The 16,753-nt window shown below is 39.6% G+C and overlaps 2 protein-coding genes across 3 annotated transcripts; both read left to right on the top strand.

The window, feature by feature from the left end:
- The first annotated feature begins 3,277 nt into the window (after positions 1-3,277).
- LOC149029687 (putative protein S-acyltransferase 14) lies at positions 3,278-11,774 on the top strand. Its single transcript, XM_089142010.1, has 7 exons — positions 3,278-4,141; positions 4,369-4,618; positions 4,710-4,801; positions 9,405-9,528; positions 9,625-9,710; positions 9,844-9,909; positions 10,766-11,774. Exons 1-7 carry the CDS (start codon positions 3,932-3,934, stop codon positions 10,889-10,891), a joined length of 954 nt encoding a protein of 317 aa, XP_088998136.1. The 5' UTR covers positions 3,278-3,931; the 3' UTR covers positions 10,892-11,774.
- Positions 11,775-12,800: 1,026 nt separating this feature from the next.
- LOC149029688 (uncharacterized) lies at positions 12,801-16,753 on the top strand. 2 transcript variants are annotated; one of them, XM_089142011.1, is made up of 7 exons: positions 12,801-12,978; positions 13,355-13,818; positions 13,920-14,083; positions 14,185-14,265; positions 14,467-14,542; positions 14,628-14,720; positions 16,281-16,752. In XM_089142011.1, the coding sequence occupies exons 2-7, from the start codon at positions 13,377-13,379 to the stop codon at positions 16,427-16,429; spliced, it is 1,005 nt and encodes a 334-aa protein (XP_088998137.1). In that variant the 5' UTR covers positions 12,801-12,978; positions 13,355-13,376; the 3' UTR covers positions 16,430-16,752. The 2 variants fall into 2 exon arrangements, with proteins under 2 accessions (XP_088998137.1, XP_088998138.1); XM_089142012.1 differs by having other exon boundaries at positions 12,972-13,059; positions 16,281-16,753.

Below are 16,753 nucleotides of genomic sequence, written 5' to 3' on the forward strand. Positions count from 1 at the left end.
CACGGCTGGATCAACTGCCCCTACCTAGGTGCGGGGCAGTTTTGGGAATTTGGGTTTAAAACCCTATTTTATGACTTCTCTCACCTCATAAAGTATTGTTTATGCTAGAAGGAGGCTGAGAACGTGGGAGAGAGGAAGAACTTGGGATTTTGAAGGATTCTCACTCTTTTGGTGGTGCCGAAGCGCAATATACAAAGAGGATCGTGTGTTGAGGTAAGAATACTCTACAAACATTGTTTACAACTTCTCTCTTGGTGTATTTATGATGAGGCTTTGTAGTAAAGATGGTTGTTGTGGGAGTTGGGTGATATTGAATGTTAGTTGAGCTCCATTTAAGTCTCTCAACCTATGTCGAGTGTTGGATGGCTCCATTCCACCCATTTGAGACTGATTGGACCTCTTTGAGATAACACCACAGACTCAGAGTGCCTTCTAATTTATCATAGGCCTTGCACAAATCCAGTTTGAGAGCCATGTGCCCTAGAGTTGATTTTTATTTTTTAAGAAAACAGAGATACTCATGAGCAAGATAAATATTATTTGAAATGGCTCTTCCTAGGACAAAGGCACTCTGAGCCTAACTAATGATGGACCTCAAAATAAGTTTAAGACGATTAGCCAAATATTTTGCTATGACTTTGTAGGGAGTGGTACATAAACTGATGTTTAATTTCTGGTGATTTGTGAATGATTTCCCCCCCCCCCCCCCCCCCAATTTCTTTTTGTCATTTTAAAAGGTAGAACATCTAGTGTTTTTCGGTTTTTATGTGGGTTTGACATGGCATGTGGAACAAATGGACTTTGTGGTGTACACTAATAAAAATAAAACAAATAAAAACTTTGTTTAAGGTAAATGGGAACTTTTACTAAAAGGGGGAGTATGTAGATTCAATAGCATCATCTACGACAAACTCATGACGACATGAAATGGAGTTTTGCCACTTTGCCATACGCAAAAAAGTGAGAATGCCTTATGTTGCGTCTCGACCTTCTTCGTGTCACCCAAGTTGCAGGATGACTTCTTAAGAGCTTCTCTAATGCGATCCATGTATATGTAATGCCTGAACTCAACAAAAAGTTAAAGCAGCATGAGCCTTGGTAGGTTGGGGAACCTCCTTTAACGCTCAAGTCAGTCTAAGTACAATAGAAGGCTTTGAGAGAGGGTCTCAGAGCTTAAGGGGTAATAGTGAGTAATTCCTCCTACCTTGTCAATCCCACGAGTGGGGTTTATATAGTAGTTACCTTGAGGCGGCCTCTCTGTTGATTTCGCCCACTTATTGAAGAGTGGGGTGAGTTTCCTTAGGAGGTGGTACGTTCCCTTTTCTTAGTGGTTCCCTTGATGGACTCCAAATGGAGCCGTTATTCTGAGAGTCATTCCCCCATGTTTCGATGTGGGCATATTAGGCGGTTATTTCTATAACTGACCCTTTTGACTTAGTCTTTCTCCGTAGCCTTCTCCAAACGCGGTTCTCTGAACTTGATGTATTTATTCCTAGACTTGGATCATTTCGGAGTGGTTCCTAAGGGGGAGGTTCTCATTCCTTCCCAATGGGGTTCTCATACCTTCCCTAGGGGGAGGTTCTCATACCTTTCCAAGGGGGGGTTCTCGTACCTTCCTCAAGGGGAGGTTCCCATGCCTTCCCAAGGGGGAATAAACAATTCTAATTGTGGTATACTCGGGCTAGCCACCTTCCACTACACCTTCTTAGCCAAGACTTGGCAACATGATTGACAACCCATAAAATAAATTCAAAAGAGCATGAAACAAATATTTTCATAGTTTGTTAATAATGAAAACTAGGTCAACAGAATGAAGCGGTGGGAGATGCCTATGTCAGTTTGTAAACCACTACTTCTTTGCAACCACTTTGAACATAGCTTGTTGGATTGCAATAAGTTCACTTTGACATAATGAGGCAAATTGGTAGGGGAAACAAGAGGCTTCATTTGTGCACCTGTGTGGTTTCTCAAAATAGACCCAACCTAACCTATGGCAGCTTCCTTCATGGTAGGGTTGCATTAGTACTGGCTTTTACATAACTGGCAGAGGACTCCAATGCTGGCAAGAGTTATTGTCTTGTATATGAGGGCCAACTTGGCTTGATCTTATCGTCCTATATCATCATGTTTCCTGATTAGTTTTCCTCACCTCGTCCCAGTAACTGGTCAATGAGCTAGAGTAGGAGATATCAATAGAACATGCTAGAGACTATTGTCAAGCTATGTCACCCTTGCAAAAGGGTACTCCAATATAAGATGGTCCGTTGGTTTCACGTTGAACCCACATAAAAGGAGCCACCAAAATCTTCTTTACCCACAAATTTGAACCAGTGGTTAGGCCTTCATTGCAAATCCTCCAAAGAAACCCCAATTTTTGGAAGGAAATCCATTGGCCAGATTCTATTCCAAGTTGTTGTAGGGATACATTCTTTCCATCTATGTGATCTTCATGATGTCACGTATTGTTGTTGCTTGCTTCTCCCACTTGACACCGATAGATTGTATGTTGATTCAACAATGAACTTTTGCCATTTGTAGAGGGCTCCCACACCAACCTATCTACACACTCAAACAAAGTAAGTGAGATTTGAAGAGTGGCATTAACATAATAACATCTAATTGTTGGTAACACTTACACGCTTCCTCATGGAGTTGTGTCCCTGCCTATTTTTTGAGGGTGCAACTAGAAAAATCGAAGTAAATCACATAGGCATGACATAATAGAAATTTACCATGTTTTGGTAAGGTTGCCCCAACTCCATTTGAGAAAACAACAGACTTCTCAATGAAAGCCTCTACCTCATAGAATGTTTATCTTTGCTTGTTATCAAGATTTTCCTACAAAAAAACGATACAGCAAAACTCAGTAACTTAATTCTCACTTAGCATTGGTATCCCATATGCATCATTTGTGTGCTAAATCCGAAGTGGGGTGGAAAAACTTTTGAGAAAATAAATTTTTTCATGAAATTTCGAAGTATGATTTGTTTGGTTCAATTCGGATAATAAAAAGTAGGTAGATCAGTTTTCTTAAATTAAATCAACCATATATGACATATTACTTTTCCTACTTTATCTTTATTCAAAGTTTTACTTAATAAGTTAGATTTTATTGAAAAATGTAAGATACAACAAAAAGTGAGGATTTACATCAAAAACTTTTTTACAAAATCATTTTTTTTCATATTCCCTATATAAGTCCCAAATGTTTTTTTTTTTTTTTTTTTTTTTTTTCACTCCTTAAATGGGGTTTTACGGTCTTATGTAAGCATAAATGGACGATGTAGACAAGTTGGTTGGAGAGAATGTAAACACTTATCCAGTCTAATTCATGCTGTCCGGCCCATACGCGCTAAGAGAAGCAGCACTAGTACGCCAGCAGCCGAGCTGCTGACCTTCTAGATGCAGGAACACTGGGTCTTAGGCGCCAACAGTGGTAAGACTACTCTACTTTCTTCCACAGAGCAGATTATAGAGAAAAAAAAAAATTCGGGTTGAAGAGAAATTCTCATTCAAGAAAAATAAGATTAGAAAATTTTGGTAACTTGGATAAAAAGCAACGACCGTAATGTCATTACGATTTCTTTTTGATTATTTAGTTCACACTTCATATAATTTCTAATTAATTTAATGCGATTTTTGTCAACAACACCAAACCCTTCATCTGCCCTTCTTCACCCCTTCTAATAGTTAATCATGCTCAATCCCATCATTTTGCTGAAGCGATCGTACAATCTCCATTAAACACCAAAACCCATCAAGGTTTGGGATGGAGAAGCACTTGCAGAGGTGTAGATTGATGAGAAGGATATACAAAAAGTGAGCGAAGGGGTGATAAAACCCTTTAGTCTTTATTTGAATTTTTTTTTCCTAACAAGATTTAGAAGGAAAGCTGAAGAAAGAAGAACGAATAGTTGCTCTCCCGTTCAGTATGTACAGATCCGGAGCTGTAATGGCTTGGAATGTTTTCAAGTTCTGCACGGCCCTTCGTGGTCTTGGCTCCATAATGATCTTACTGGTTCTGGCCGTCGTCGGAGTCACTTACTATGCTGTTGTTATTACCACTTATGGCCCTGCTTTGTATGATGGTGGTGTTACTTCTGTCACTGCTCTTATTGTCTTGATCTTGTTTCATGTTCTGGTAAGCTCATTTTCTCTTTTTCTGTACATGATTTGTAGCACTCAAATGGGGTAAACTGGGGGTTTTGTTCTATCAGTTTAATCGTGCTCGTTGACTGATTTTGAAGGGAATTTTTTTGGGTTCTAACGGAAGTACATAAAAAAATGAGTTTTTTCATTAAACAAAATAAAAAGATTTCGGTTTTGTGGAAAAGGTCGTAACCTGTAAGCAGTTATTTGGTTCTGCAGTTGGTGATGCTACTATGGAGCTACTTTTCTGTTGTTTTAACGGATCCAGGTTCTGTTCCACCAAATTGGAGGCCTGTTATGGATGATGAGGAAAGAGGGGAGAGCGATCCATTGACAGCTTCGGAGTATGGAAGCACTGGAATAGGTGTACAGCAGTCAGCGGCGCTAGCTGACCCTGAGAATCCAAGATTCCGGTACTGCCGCAAGTGCAACCAGCCGAAACCACCTCGTTGTCATCACTGTTCTGTCTGTGAGTTCCTTTACTTTCTTGTTCAAGTGTGTTTGAACTTTTGTTTTCTTGCAACATTATTCATTTTTTAATCTTATCTGTTTTATTTCAGGTGGGAGATGTGTCTTGAAAATGGACCACCATTGTGTATGGGTTGTTAATTGTGTTGGGGCTCTAAATTATAAATATTTTCTTCTCTTTTTGGTATATTTCTTTCCTTGAATCTTATAGGCATTTTTTATTTTTTTAAAGCTTGAAACCTGTTGTTGCATGAAAAGATGGAACATGATCTAGATCTTATACTTAATTTATTTTTTTGAAGTTGGAAACTCTATTGTTTTTGAATTTGTGTTTGTCCTAATTGTATCTGGGAATAAGTTTTACAGGAGTATGTTCTCCCATTATTTACAGATATATGTAAATTGTTGCAGTATCTAATTCGAATGCTGGAAATAAGATATCCCATTACTCCCCAAGGAACAGGCTCATTGTTGTTGCCTGGTTCTAGCTTCTCTTTTCAGCCTAGCTCTTAAAGGCTGTTCTCAGCCCCCTCCTTTCACCCTTTTACATTCTCTCCTTTCTTGCCCTTTGGGTTTTTTTGGTAATGATAGTTTCTTCATTCAAAAAAAAAAACATTGATGAGCTTGTTTTGCGATGATATATAATCAAACTTCACACTGCCCCATAGAAAGGGTACCTAAATAAGAAGTTTTGAAGTCCTAATTTAACTTTGACTTGGAGCACAAGCATCTAAATTGCAGTCTTTTGGTGAATATTAAGCCTTTACACAACAAAGTGATTGAATGTTGATGAGATCTGACTTGGTGATTGCTGAATGTTTTTAAAGCTTGGTGATCTTGTTTGTTCATCTCTCTCTTCCCTCTTCCTTTATTAGCTTTACTTCTGTCTTATTTTCTTCTCTCTTCAGCTTCCACAAACTCTGTAAGTTTTCTTTCAGAGTGGGAGGCCTTTTGCAGTTCAATAGGTTTAAGATAGGATTAAACTCAGTTGGTGAACAAGTAATTTTTTTTTGTGTGGTGTCTTTGCTGATTTTGTAACTTCAAAGTTGTAAATGGTAGAATCCTCAAATGTGTTGTCCTGTGGTCTTACTATGAAGTTGTTGGCTTGTCTGATAGTGGTATTTGTCCTCTGATAGATCTTGTGTGAGAGCCAAACCTTAGATCTTCATCTTGGAAAATGATCTACATATCTACATTTTACTAAAGATTATATTTACTGAATGGAGTAAGGTATATGAGACATGAGGACTAGTCTTGTGGAATTCAGAAAGTATCACTGAACGACCTCTGAAAAGTTCAATCACAATGGGATCATCGAATCAAGGCAGTTGGTCATGGATGTCAATTGAGTGGTGGGCATTCTTCCTTGTTTTGATTTTTGAAACATGAAGATTAGTTTTTTCCAATGCCAGTGGAACTAGTGTGGTTGCATAAGACGATGATCCCATGTGGATTTCACCTAGGCCACAAGCTTGGAAGGTCCACAAGGTGCTTGGGGTAGTTCAATGAACTGAAAACAAGCTTTAATTATATAGTTATATTATAATTTGGACCTGTATTTTCCGATGTTTCATTGCAACATACCTAATTTATAGTCCCCTAAAATGGTTGAAATTGATCTATGGGATTAGTAATCAAGTGATTGAGATAGGTTATGATATTAAATAGTTTTCAGAAGTTCTGTGTGAAGCTTATTTTCTTTAAGTCAAGAGTGATTAGGAGTGATTTAAATAGTCATCATAGAAAATTTGGGATGCTATTTGATTATACATGATTTGATTATAGAAGTTGAGAGGCTATTTATTTACTCTGAAATGTGGGTGACTGCTCTGATAATGGCTTATTGCTTTTTCCTAGTTAAAAAATTGTTGTAAATTAGGTACTATCTCTATTCAGTTATTATTTTTCTCCTCATTAGTAATTCTATTCTGTGGTAGCACTGTTCTGGATCAATTTTCAGATTGCATTGTTCTTTAACGTGTCTCTAGCTACTGGTTAGTTTTACATCAGCTTTCACATATGAGATTCTGATCTTGTTCTCTTTGAAATTCTGGTGTTCAGATTCTTAAATATTGGTTTTCGTTGTAGCACTAGGATTTTCCATGATTGCAATTTTTGGTTGCAAAAATTTCTTCAACTTCCATAGGGTCGCTCTCTTATCAGGATCAAAGTTGTCAAGGTGCTTAGGGGCCTTGTTGGTGTTGCCTTCTCTCTCCTCTTTTCTTCCTTCCACTGTCTTGGATTGCCTAGTCACTATGACAGCTGTGGTTGGATTGTACCATTTGACCTGAGTTGACACATTTTGAGCTGTCTGTTGTAAGTCACAAATATTCTCCTCTATCTGGCCTATATTCCTTGTTCTGCAATCCTGGAATGTGGTAAGTCTCATACTTAACTTTCTGGTACAGTGTTAGCCTACATTGCTTAATCCAAGGAAGCTTTATTCAGCTTCATATTGTGGTTCTTGTACACGGTAGCATGTTTAACTGAGGTTCGTTCAAACATGGATAGGTCCATGGTATCTCGTATTTGTTGGTTGATCAAACATTGATGGATCTTTCAGTATCAGTATGTTTGTCTGAATGTTAATTCATTTATTTAGTGATGTACATCTGCAGTTGGTGCTGTTTTATCTACTACAGATGAGTTATCCGTACAATTATTTGCTACTTGGCAATCAAGTTATATGGATAACCGTGAAGAAAAACCTGATAAACACAAGTGAGGATGGGAGGATGAACCCCTCATCATCTTCCACCCCTTTGTCCACCTCTCTTCCCCCCCCCCCCCCCCCCACCCAAAAAAAAAGTCCTCCCTCACTTCTGGCCACCTCCCTTAACTCCCACTGCCATTCTCCTCAGGATCCCCTTGCTCTCTGCCTGATCCCCCACAACCCTTGTGGATGGTCAGAAGGTGGCTTTCTGCCCTACAGGTAACCTAGACAACAAGCTTCCGCCTGAACTTGCTGTCTCTTGGGGCATTTCTTGGGTTCAAGACTCCCATTCTCCATTGTAAAGGCATCCCTGACAAAAAAATGGAGACCGATTGCACCTCTGAAGTCTTTTCTCCTCGATCACGGATTCTTTCTTTTCAAATTTTCAAATGCAAACAATAAATGCAGGGCTCTTGAAGGCGGCCCATGGTTAGTGGGGAAGGAACCTTTGTTTCTTCGGCAATGGTACAAACACCTTGAGCTTAGCGAGGAAGACCATTCCACCCTCCCTCTTTGTGTGTCTCTCCCGGGATTACCACTCCATTTCTGGTGTTCCGAAAGACTGAGTATGGCTGATTCAGCCTTAGGGACTCCTCTTCTTTCTGATCATTACCCTGTGCAAGGACAGGTTAACATTTGCTTGTATTTGTGTGGAATTCTCTGCGGAGTCTCTTCTCCCATTCGATATCCTTATCGAGGAAGAAGATGGTTACTCCTTTAGTCAAAAAATTCTGGACGGTAAGGCTCCTCACTGCATAGCTTGTAAGCAATTCGACCATCATTCCTGAGATCAGAATAAGGCAAAGTCACTCCGACCTCCTCATAAAGTCGCTTCTGCTCCCCTAGCTGCTTCCAAAGGTTGATCTTGACAATGCTCTCACTGGAAGAATCAGAGAAACCACCTGCAAAGGTCAAGAAGTAAGATTGATTTGCCGATGGCCCTTCCCTCCATCCTGAATCACTTCTCCATTCTCCATTCTGTTTGAGAAGTTGATATCCTGCAACCCCGCAACCTTGCAAACCTCTGCCTCCCCTATTGCTGACCCTCCGTGGCCTGTTTACCCCGTGCACACCTTGATCTTCCCAATGCTTTTTAAACCGCTGCCTTCCCAGCTCCCTCCAGTGCCTATTCTGCTGCCCCTATCACCTGCACTATCAGTTTCTACACCTTCTCTCCTCTCCCTGTGAGCCCCACCCCCCCTGGTTCTCTCAACTTTCGTGTCCTTCTCTCTCATCCTCATTTTTTTCTTTTTCCCTGTAGGCCCATCTTCCTACCCCTTCTTCTCTCGTTCTCTTTGGGCCTGTCCCAACCCACTGCCAGTTCTCACGCCGAAGCAAGTCTTCAGCTCGGCCAAGGTCCACCCCTCCCCCCAATCCTCCCACTTACCTCCCTCCCCTGCTTTGCTTGCCCAACCCAGGTCCGCAACTGCCCCCATCACTCCCCCTTCTTTTTGCAGCCCATCCCAAGCTCTCTCTTCCTCCTTACTCCTACCCCCCACCATATACCCTATCCCTTTCCATCTCCCACCTTCTTGGCCCACCCTTTCCCCTACCCAGCCCATTAAGCCATCCCCCCCCCCCCTCCTCCCCTCGCTAGCCTGGTCCTCTCAGCCTGGCAGGCTGCCTCCTGCAATTCTGATCCTGAGGGTTCTTCTGACTTTGGTACCCCTTCTCCTCTGCTTCAGGGTCATAGGAGAAGCAACCGATCTACTAAAGGGCACCAGCCACACCACCATCCTGAAGAGGACTTCAATGTTGAGCTTAAGTCTTCTAGAAATATATTAAGATGAAAAATAGGAAAAATTAGTTTCGTCAACAAGTTTGTCTTGGCTCATGAGTCTTGGCCTTTAGTGCCTAGTTTCTTTTCTTGTTTGCTTTTTCTGAGAGCTTTGGTGGCTTCGGTAGGGCTCTACCATTTGCTTTCTTGTTGTACTCTTTCCCTCCTCCCCCCCCCCCTTCCTTTATTTTCTCTCTGTTTGGTTAATGAATTGTATTCATCCAAGAAAAAAGTTAGATATTTTTCACCATGTAGCAAGGATCCTGCATGTTTATGTACTTTCTCAATCTCTTGCAGTTCTATACATTTCTTGAAACAACTCTGGCCACCTTATCATTATTTCCGCATTTCATAGCATTTTTCAGTGATGGGGAAATACCTGGAACACCAGGAACCCTTGCGACAACTTTTCTTACATTTGGTAAGCTATCAGAGGCCCCTCCCCCTCTCCATGCTAACCTATTTTTGTGCTTGCTTCCCAAGATTATTTCTGAACTCTTGTTGCTCTTTCATCCAGTACTGAACTTGGCCTTTGCATTGAGTGTTTTGGGCTTTCTGATCATGCACATGTCATTGGTGTCTGGTAATACCACCACCATTGAGGTAAGATCATTCATGTTCCCTAATCTATGTATTGTCATTTTTTTTTTTTTTGTTTTTATTATACTAATGGATAAGCTGGACTCTAACCATTGGGTTTTCCAAATAAGTAATGACGTTATTTTATTGTCATCAGGCTTATGAGAAGAAAACCACTCCTAAGTGGCGCTATGACCTTGGTCGAAGAAAGAATTTTGAGCAGGTTAGCACAATTTTGAGATCTTTCTTTTGGTTCTGGATCGAATTGGTTAGTAATTGAATTTGAAAACCCTCTTAATGTCTCAACTTTGAAATTATCTAAGTTAACTAATCAAATTTGTCTCATTGCTTAAAATGAATGAATCATGCATTCACTGCCAACTATGTAAGTATTGCCTAGTGAGCCCCTCTTCGATGGAAAATCAAGCTTTTGATGGCTTTAGTTTTTCAGTAGTGACAAAAGTTGACAAATAACTGCCTCGTTCAGTTGGTGGGATGTGGTGCTCCTAAAGCTTCTGCTCGCCAAGTTGGCTCAAGTTCAAACCTCCTGGCTGTTACCTTCTCCCTCACTTAACTATATCAGGGTTTAAAAAAGAAAATGCTTGTTTTCAAGTTTGGTTGGTTGGATGTCGGATTGTAACCGGCTCCTTCGGGAACAGATCCTGGAACAGAACATTGTTGCAACCATTATCTATCAAGATAACCTACCTTGTGACATACCCTTTAGAGGGAACACCTGATTAATTGCCGGGAAAGATGGTAGACAGCTGGTACAGAATGACATTATACAATATGGTTGTTTTTCAACATTAGGAGATCGGTTATGAGTGAATTGATCAGTTGATCGATTTGGAGCGACATCATGTATGATACCTGCCACTGCAAGGTCTGGTAAGGTCAAAATGACCTTACCTCACTGTGATGTGTTTCACATGCGAGACCTGCAGTGTATTCCCCTTTCCTTTGGTAGAGAACCTACAGTATATTGACTAACCTAGATAGGCTTTTATGAAGGAACTGTTTGGTTTCGTTACTAAACTGGAAGATCAGATCCATTGATTTGTGATTTTGCATATCAGGTGTTTGGGACAGACAGGAGATACTGGTTTGTGCCTGCATATTCAGAAGAGGATCTAAGACGGATGCCAGCACTTCAGGGACTCGAATTTCCATCAAAACCTGATCTTGATGCCCAGGAGCTCTAAGAATCATTACCTGCTTGAATCATTAACTGCTTGAATCATGAAATTCTTTTGTTTTTTTTTTTTTTTGGGAAAAGGATTTCATCAACAAACATGTAGCTTCTGCTTTCAAACAGTGATGAGGCATGCTGCAAGTGTGGACCTGTATATGTCAATCCTCACACTTGTGCTAGCATCATCAAGACTAGTAACACAGAATTTCTGATCTCATTGTAAGGAACAAGCTCAAAGCAGGAAGTTGTGGTGGTGAGGAGGGGGTGTTTTGAGATGGTAATCATGGTAGAATATTTCTCATTCTTGTAGATGTTTATAGGAGTTAATTGTAAAAGAAGAGTTCTACTGTGTCTGGATGAGTGGCCTGAGGATATATAATGATCTGTTACACAAAATTCTTATTAGAATGTAACACATCATGATTAGTGAGAACAATGATTGGTAAATCAAATGATTCAAATCTATTTATGATTGGTTCTATAAATGAGGTTGTAAATTAAGTGAGGCCCAACCAAGTCCGGTCTAATGAGTGTCTAATGCGTTATAGGATGCACGTCTCGTGGAATATTCTAATCTATTGTTCAGTGTAAATCCTACAAGTCTCCTTCATACAGAGGAGCCAAAATTCCTCACGGTTGGGGGACATGTTTGGCTTTGTGTGTCGAGCATGCCGTGAGCAAGAGTAGAGTCTTGGGTTCCTCGGTTGGTTGAACCCATCAGGGTTGAACCAAGTCTGGCCTGGTCTGAGATTTCTCAGCTCGGTTTAGCCCTTTAGCTACGAGGACTTAGGGTTCGTCAACTTTGCTACATGCTTACTCCTCAAGGTCCATCTCTTTATAATATAATATTACGTTATGGAGCAAATTATACACATACCTCCAGAATTTGTAAATTATTACATTTAGAGTAATTTTTGGATCACAAATATACTTTTATGCTTAATACAATTAGTTTAAAAAATATATATATTATCTTTGCTGAAGCTTCTTACAAGTGAGAAAAAAAACATTTAGAAAATATTAAAAAATCAAATCAGTTCTTCACTTTCACCCCCTTTTTTTTTCCATTCTCCCTGAAAGTCGAGCAGGATTGAAGATAACAAGGACAGTTAGAAACTTTTAATAATAATACAATAAATTGTGAGTCATCATTTACTTTTAATATTTTAATGATAAAAATGCATCTCTCACACATAATAATTTGAAATAGTGGAGATGTAAAAATTGTAGAATAAAAATTTTTAAGGGGTTTAAATGTAATAGTATACAAACTCAAGTGGCATATGCGTAGGCCTATAAATAGATGGCTAAAATCTGCCTTTAAATAGATGGCATATTTGTTTAAGAATGTCGTATTCAAAAGTTTTCTTACCGAAAAATATTTGTATTCGTCTATTGACAATTGGATTCGGATTCGGATAATTGTTTATCGGATAGGATAATATTCGGATAAATTTTATCTAGATAGAGTAAAGTATTCAACATTTTTTTCTCTAAAAATGGATGATGACAAATTCAGAAACTGATAATTAGAAATTATCTAGTTAGAATAAAATATTAAACACTTTCTCTAAAACAGAGACTAATAATTGGAAATTGGAAGTTGAAAAAAATTACAATCACCAATCAATGTGATTGTTTATGAATCGAATTATTATTGGATATTGGATAAAGTTTTTTATTCAAATTCAAATACCTTTTCTAAATTTTTGTTCGATTCGGATACTGATTTTGCTAATTGGGTTTCCGACACCCGATTTTGGAGACCGGTGTCGGAGCCGAATCCGATAAGTTTACAAGCCGACATATACATTTTGTTTTATGGGCCAAGCACATTTTTTCTTAGCCCACAATTCGAAACCTTTTCACCTAACGAGAGAAACTCAATAGAGTGATAACACGTGTTAAGTCTATTTTGGAAATCTCCGGACAATCTTGTGCGTACTGGAACGTTCGATGCTTCACAGCACTCTCTCGCTGTCCATATAAACCGACAAGGTCTATTTTCGAAGCCAAGGAGGTATTTTTAGCCCTGAATTATTGACTAAAGCCAGCGATTCACGACGTTCAGGGTTTCTCTTTCAATCGTTTGCGTTGGTAAGTTATCGTTTTTCCTTCTTTATCATTCCTAAATGCGATTCAATCTGCCATTCAGCCGGTGAGGTCCGTTTGGAATTGGTAAGAAGTTGTGTTTTTGTTTTTGTTATTGTATTTGGCTTGTAGTTTTCTTTCCTGTTCTTGATCGATGGTTATTCCGGTTTCTTGCAGTTTATGTTTGTGTATGTGTTCTTTAAGCCCCTGGTAGGGCCTAATTGATGAATGTTGTTTATTTTTGCACCGTTTGGGGACTATTTTTTAGGGTTGGTTCTTGGAGATGATCGCTTGAATTAAAAGGGTTTGTTGGGCAAACAAGGACGTAGTCTGATTTATCTGTCTTCCATTTTTCCGTTTTTTTCTTTTTTCTTTAATTCAGGGTTTAGGTGAACCTGAAAAAAATGCAGAGAGGTAGAGGAGGTAGAGATGATTTTCTTGATTTCAATGATCCTTTCGCTGGGTTTGGAGGTTTCGGTGGCCAAAGGAATTTAATACCTAGCATTTTTGGTGGAAGAGATCCATTTGATGACCCTTTCTTTAATCGCCCATTTGGTAGCGGATTTGGGTCCAGCATATTCGGCCCTAGTATGTTCGGTCCCAGTATGTTCGGTCCAAGGGGAAGCTTGTTTGGAGAACCTCCTGCCACTGAGTTTATCGACCATGAACCACCTCAGGCCGGGAAATCACAAGGGCCAGTCATCAGGGAGTTGAACTCTGATGATGAGGAGGTAGATGAAGAGGATGAACAACTGAAAGCTTCGGAGGAGAATGTTGGTAATTCAAAGAAACATCCTGGGTCGAGTAAAGAACCATATGTCGAGTACCCAGATGATGAAGCTGAAGGTACGCTGCTTTTGTGAGAGTCTCTGTTGTGTTTTTTGTGATCGTCAACTTACACAGCTGCTGCAGTTTGCTCTGGAAAGCCTTAACTAGTTTATGTGCAGGGAAGAAGGGCAAACGAATGCAATACAGAAGTCACTATGATAGGGCCGATGGGGCGCAGCCTCAGGTTCGTACTTCTAGCTTCCAGAGCTCCACTGTTACATATGGTGGTGTTGATGGAGCATACTATACTTCATCGACAAACAGAAGGACTGGTAGTGATGGAGTAAGTAATTTCCTGGTTTAGGTTTCGATTTCCTGCTTCCTTTAGTTATTATTATTTTTTAATTTTGGTTTAGGTCCTCATGCTATTTTCTGTTGGATCAGGTGATATTAGAAGAAAGCAAACAAGCAGATACTAGAACGGGTCAAGCGTCACACAGGCTGTCTAAAGGACTAAACGAAAAGGTACTTGTGATCTTGTTTTCTTCGATTCGTTTTTGGTTGTCTTAATATTTTCTGTTTTATCCCTCATTTATGATTTCCATCTCTTTGTTGTGCTTCTTGGTGGTTCTGAGTTTTTATTTTATTTCTTGGAACGTGTCTCTATGTCTAGCAATTTTGTTTTTATTTGGATGAAATGTGAATGTATTGTATTGTTTACTGTAGGGTCATTCAGTTATGAGGAAGCTTAACCCTGATGGTAAGGTGGACACCATGCAGACCTTGCACAATCTGAGTGAAGGTATAATCCTGTCATCCAAGTCATTAATACTAGACTGATTATGGATATACTTGAGCCACCTGAACGTTGAAATGTGAAATCTCAGATGAGCTTGCGGGTTTTGAGGAATCTTGGAAAGGGAATGCTAATATTCACATTCCTGGATGGAATGAGGGCTTCAATATGCATGCAAATATAGGTAATGCTTGTTTTGGCTCCTAAAATTTCTCTCCCAAGAAATTAGCATCCGATCAACTGTGTGCTCATCTGGATTTCCTAGCATGTTATGGTATTTGTTCTTGCATGATGTTTCTGAGCTTCCTGTTGGAATAGCCTCATAGCCTCACTTCATATAGTTACGTTGATACATACAACTATGTGATCGTATTGTGTTGCCATTATATTAGGAGTGCAAAATGCTGTTGGTTTTTATTGAGTTGATGAGTCAGTATGGTACAATACTGGGTGAAATTGTCTGAGTAATAGATCCTACTGAAGTGTTAAGAAGATGCAAAGACTTGGTAGAATTATGTGTGCTTGAAGATTTTTTTCGTCTTGGAACATTTGCTAGAGGGGCTGTAATTTTTTTTTGGGGTGGGTGGGGTTTTTTTTTTTTTTTGGGGGGGGGGGGGGGTGTTTGTCTTGTCATGGTTGTTTATGTTGAGCCTCATCATTAAGCTATACGTCTTGCTTATGACTTTCTAAGTTGATGCCACATTGCCTGCTCTTTTTTACCCTATAGTAATGGTGAATAGAAATTTCATAATTTACATTTCATGAGAAGATAAACTTTCACGTTTAAACAAATTTTAAATACAGGTTCGACCACTTTCACCAGTATTTACCCCACCAAATTTTAATCCATATAATTTGCTCGAGTCTAGCTGATCTCAAAACCTCAGCACCATGGAACAACCATCCTGAATTCAAAATTAGGAATCAGCACAAACCACAGGGTAAAAGAGTCAAGTCTGATGATATTATATGTTATCACACAAGCAGAGACATCAAGATGCGTGACTTAAGGCAGTCCAAACTGGCTTTTTATCTTGAGTATCCTTTGTTTCTCAGGGTTTTTCAATTAGGCATGTCAATTTGAAAAACACTGCAGATACTCAGATAGGTTTGCTTACCCTTGCTTTTGGGTTGATACCCTTATTTGCTGTTGGCTCTATCTACCATTTTCAGTCAGCAGGCAAAGTGATGGCTTACCTCGAGGCTTTATACCCTCTTGAATGCACTGCTGTTCTGAGAGATTTGATGCATTGAACATTTCATTTGAAATTTGATTTTGCAGTGATAATGTGAAACTTAATTGGGTTAGTTCACCCCAAATAAAACTGGTAAGCCATTTAAGAAATAGTTACACGTGGGTTAGTCTTTAACCACATAGATGATTGAGGCCCTTGTGAGGCAATGATGATCTTCACTATTTTGGAGGAATACTTTGGGATTTCAGAGACTCTCCATCAGCAACTGTTGGGGATGGCTCTTCTTTTACTCCAGCTGTTGAAACAGTGGGTTTACTTTTACAGTATTCTTGAAAATCTATTCCTCTTAAGAGCTTAGAGAATAATTTCTGAGATTGATAATAGATCTTCTGAACTAACACAGCTAATAATTGAAGTTAGAAGTTACTGTTGAGGGAGGAGGGAGGTGATGCATTGTCTTTGGCCTTCTTGTGAGCTATTTCCATGTTTTCTGTTTGAAATTTAGGTTTCCTGATTTACTTCTGATTGCTTTTGCCTTGAAAATATAGGAACTAGCGGCAGCAGACCGTTCGGTCAGTGGGCTCTTCCAACAACGGGACAGCAGCAATCTAGAGAGAGGATGGGTTTTAATGATGGATTCAGGTCAAACACCTCCGATGGAGGAGCTAGGTCATCCAGGAGGATTAATATAGATTGAAGGAAGGAGAGAACTCGAGGTGGGTGATCTCTTATTGAGATGCCGTCTGTTGTAGTTCAGTAGAGAACTGTCTATTGTTTGTAACTCAATAGAAACAACTGTCTTTATTGTATGCATACATTCGGGGGGTGTCCCATGCATATTCCGAGCATATGGGGGCAGTGCCCTGGCATTATATTGAGTATATTCCGTTCGAAATACATGCAGAAAATTGCGGATTGGGTACTTGCAGTGAAAAATGTCTTGTTTCCTGTCAGTCTCTTTTCGAAGAGGGGTGAGGTTCCAATATTAAAAAGAAGGGCAGCCGTACTTTTTTTTCTTTTT

This window comes from Hakea prostrata, chromosome 1 (assembly GCF_041222555.1).
Source record: "Hakea prostrata isolate BN-2017 chromosome 1, UWA_Hpros_2, whole genome shotgun sequence".
In the NCBI taxonomy this organism is placed as follows: domain Eukaryota; kingdom Viridiplantae; phylum Streptophyta; class Magnoliopsida; order Proteales; family Proteaceae; genus Hakea; species Hakea prostrata.

Bases quoted from the DNA above. Each gene is read 5' to 3' on its own strand.
- LOC149029687 (XM_089142010.1), top strand. From the start codon at position 3,932: ATGTACAGATCCGGAGCTGTAATGGCTTGGAATGTTTTCAAGTTCTGC. The intron at 4,802-9,404 runs GTATATTTCTTT...AATCTCTTGCAG, and splicing joins AATATTTTCTTCTCTTTTTG to TTCTATACATTTCTTGAAAC. The intron at 9,910-10,765 runs GTTAGCACAATT...TTTGCATATCAG, and splicing joins GAAGAAAGAATTTTGAGCAG to GTGTTTGGGACAGACAGGAG.
- LOC149029688 (XM_089142011.1), top strand. From the start codon at position 13,377: ATGCAGAGAGGTAGAGGAGGTAGAGATGATTTTCTTGATTTCAATGAT. The intron at 13,819-13,919 runs GTACGCTGCTTT...GTTTATGTGCAG, and splicing joins CCCAGATGATGAAGCTGAAG to GGAAGAAGGGCAAACGAATG. The intron at 14,721-16,280 runs GTAATGCTTGTT...TTGAAAATATAG, and splicing joins CAATATGCATGCAAATATAG to GAACTAGCGGCAGCAGACCG.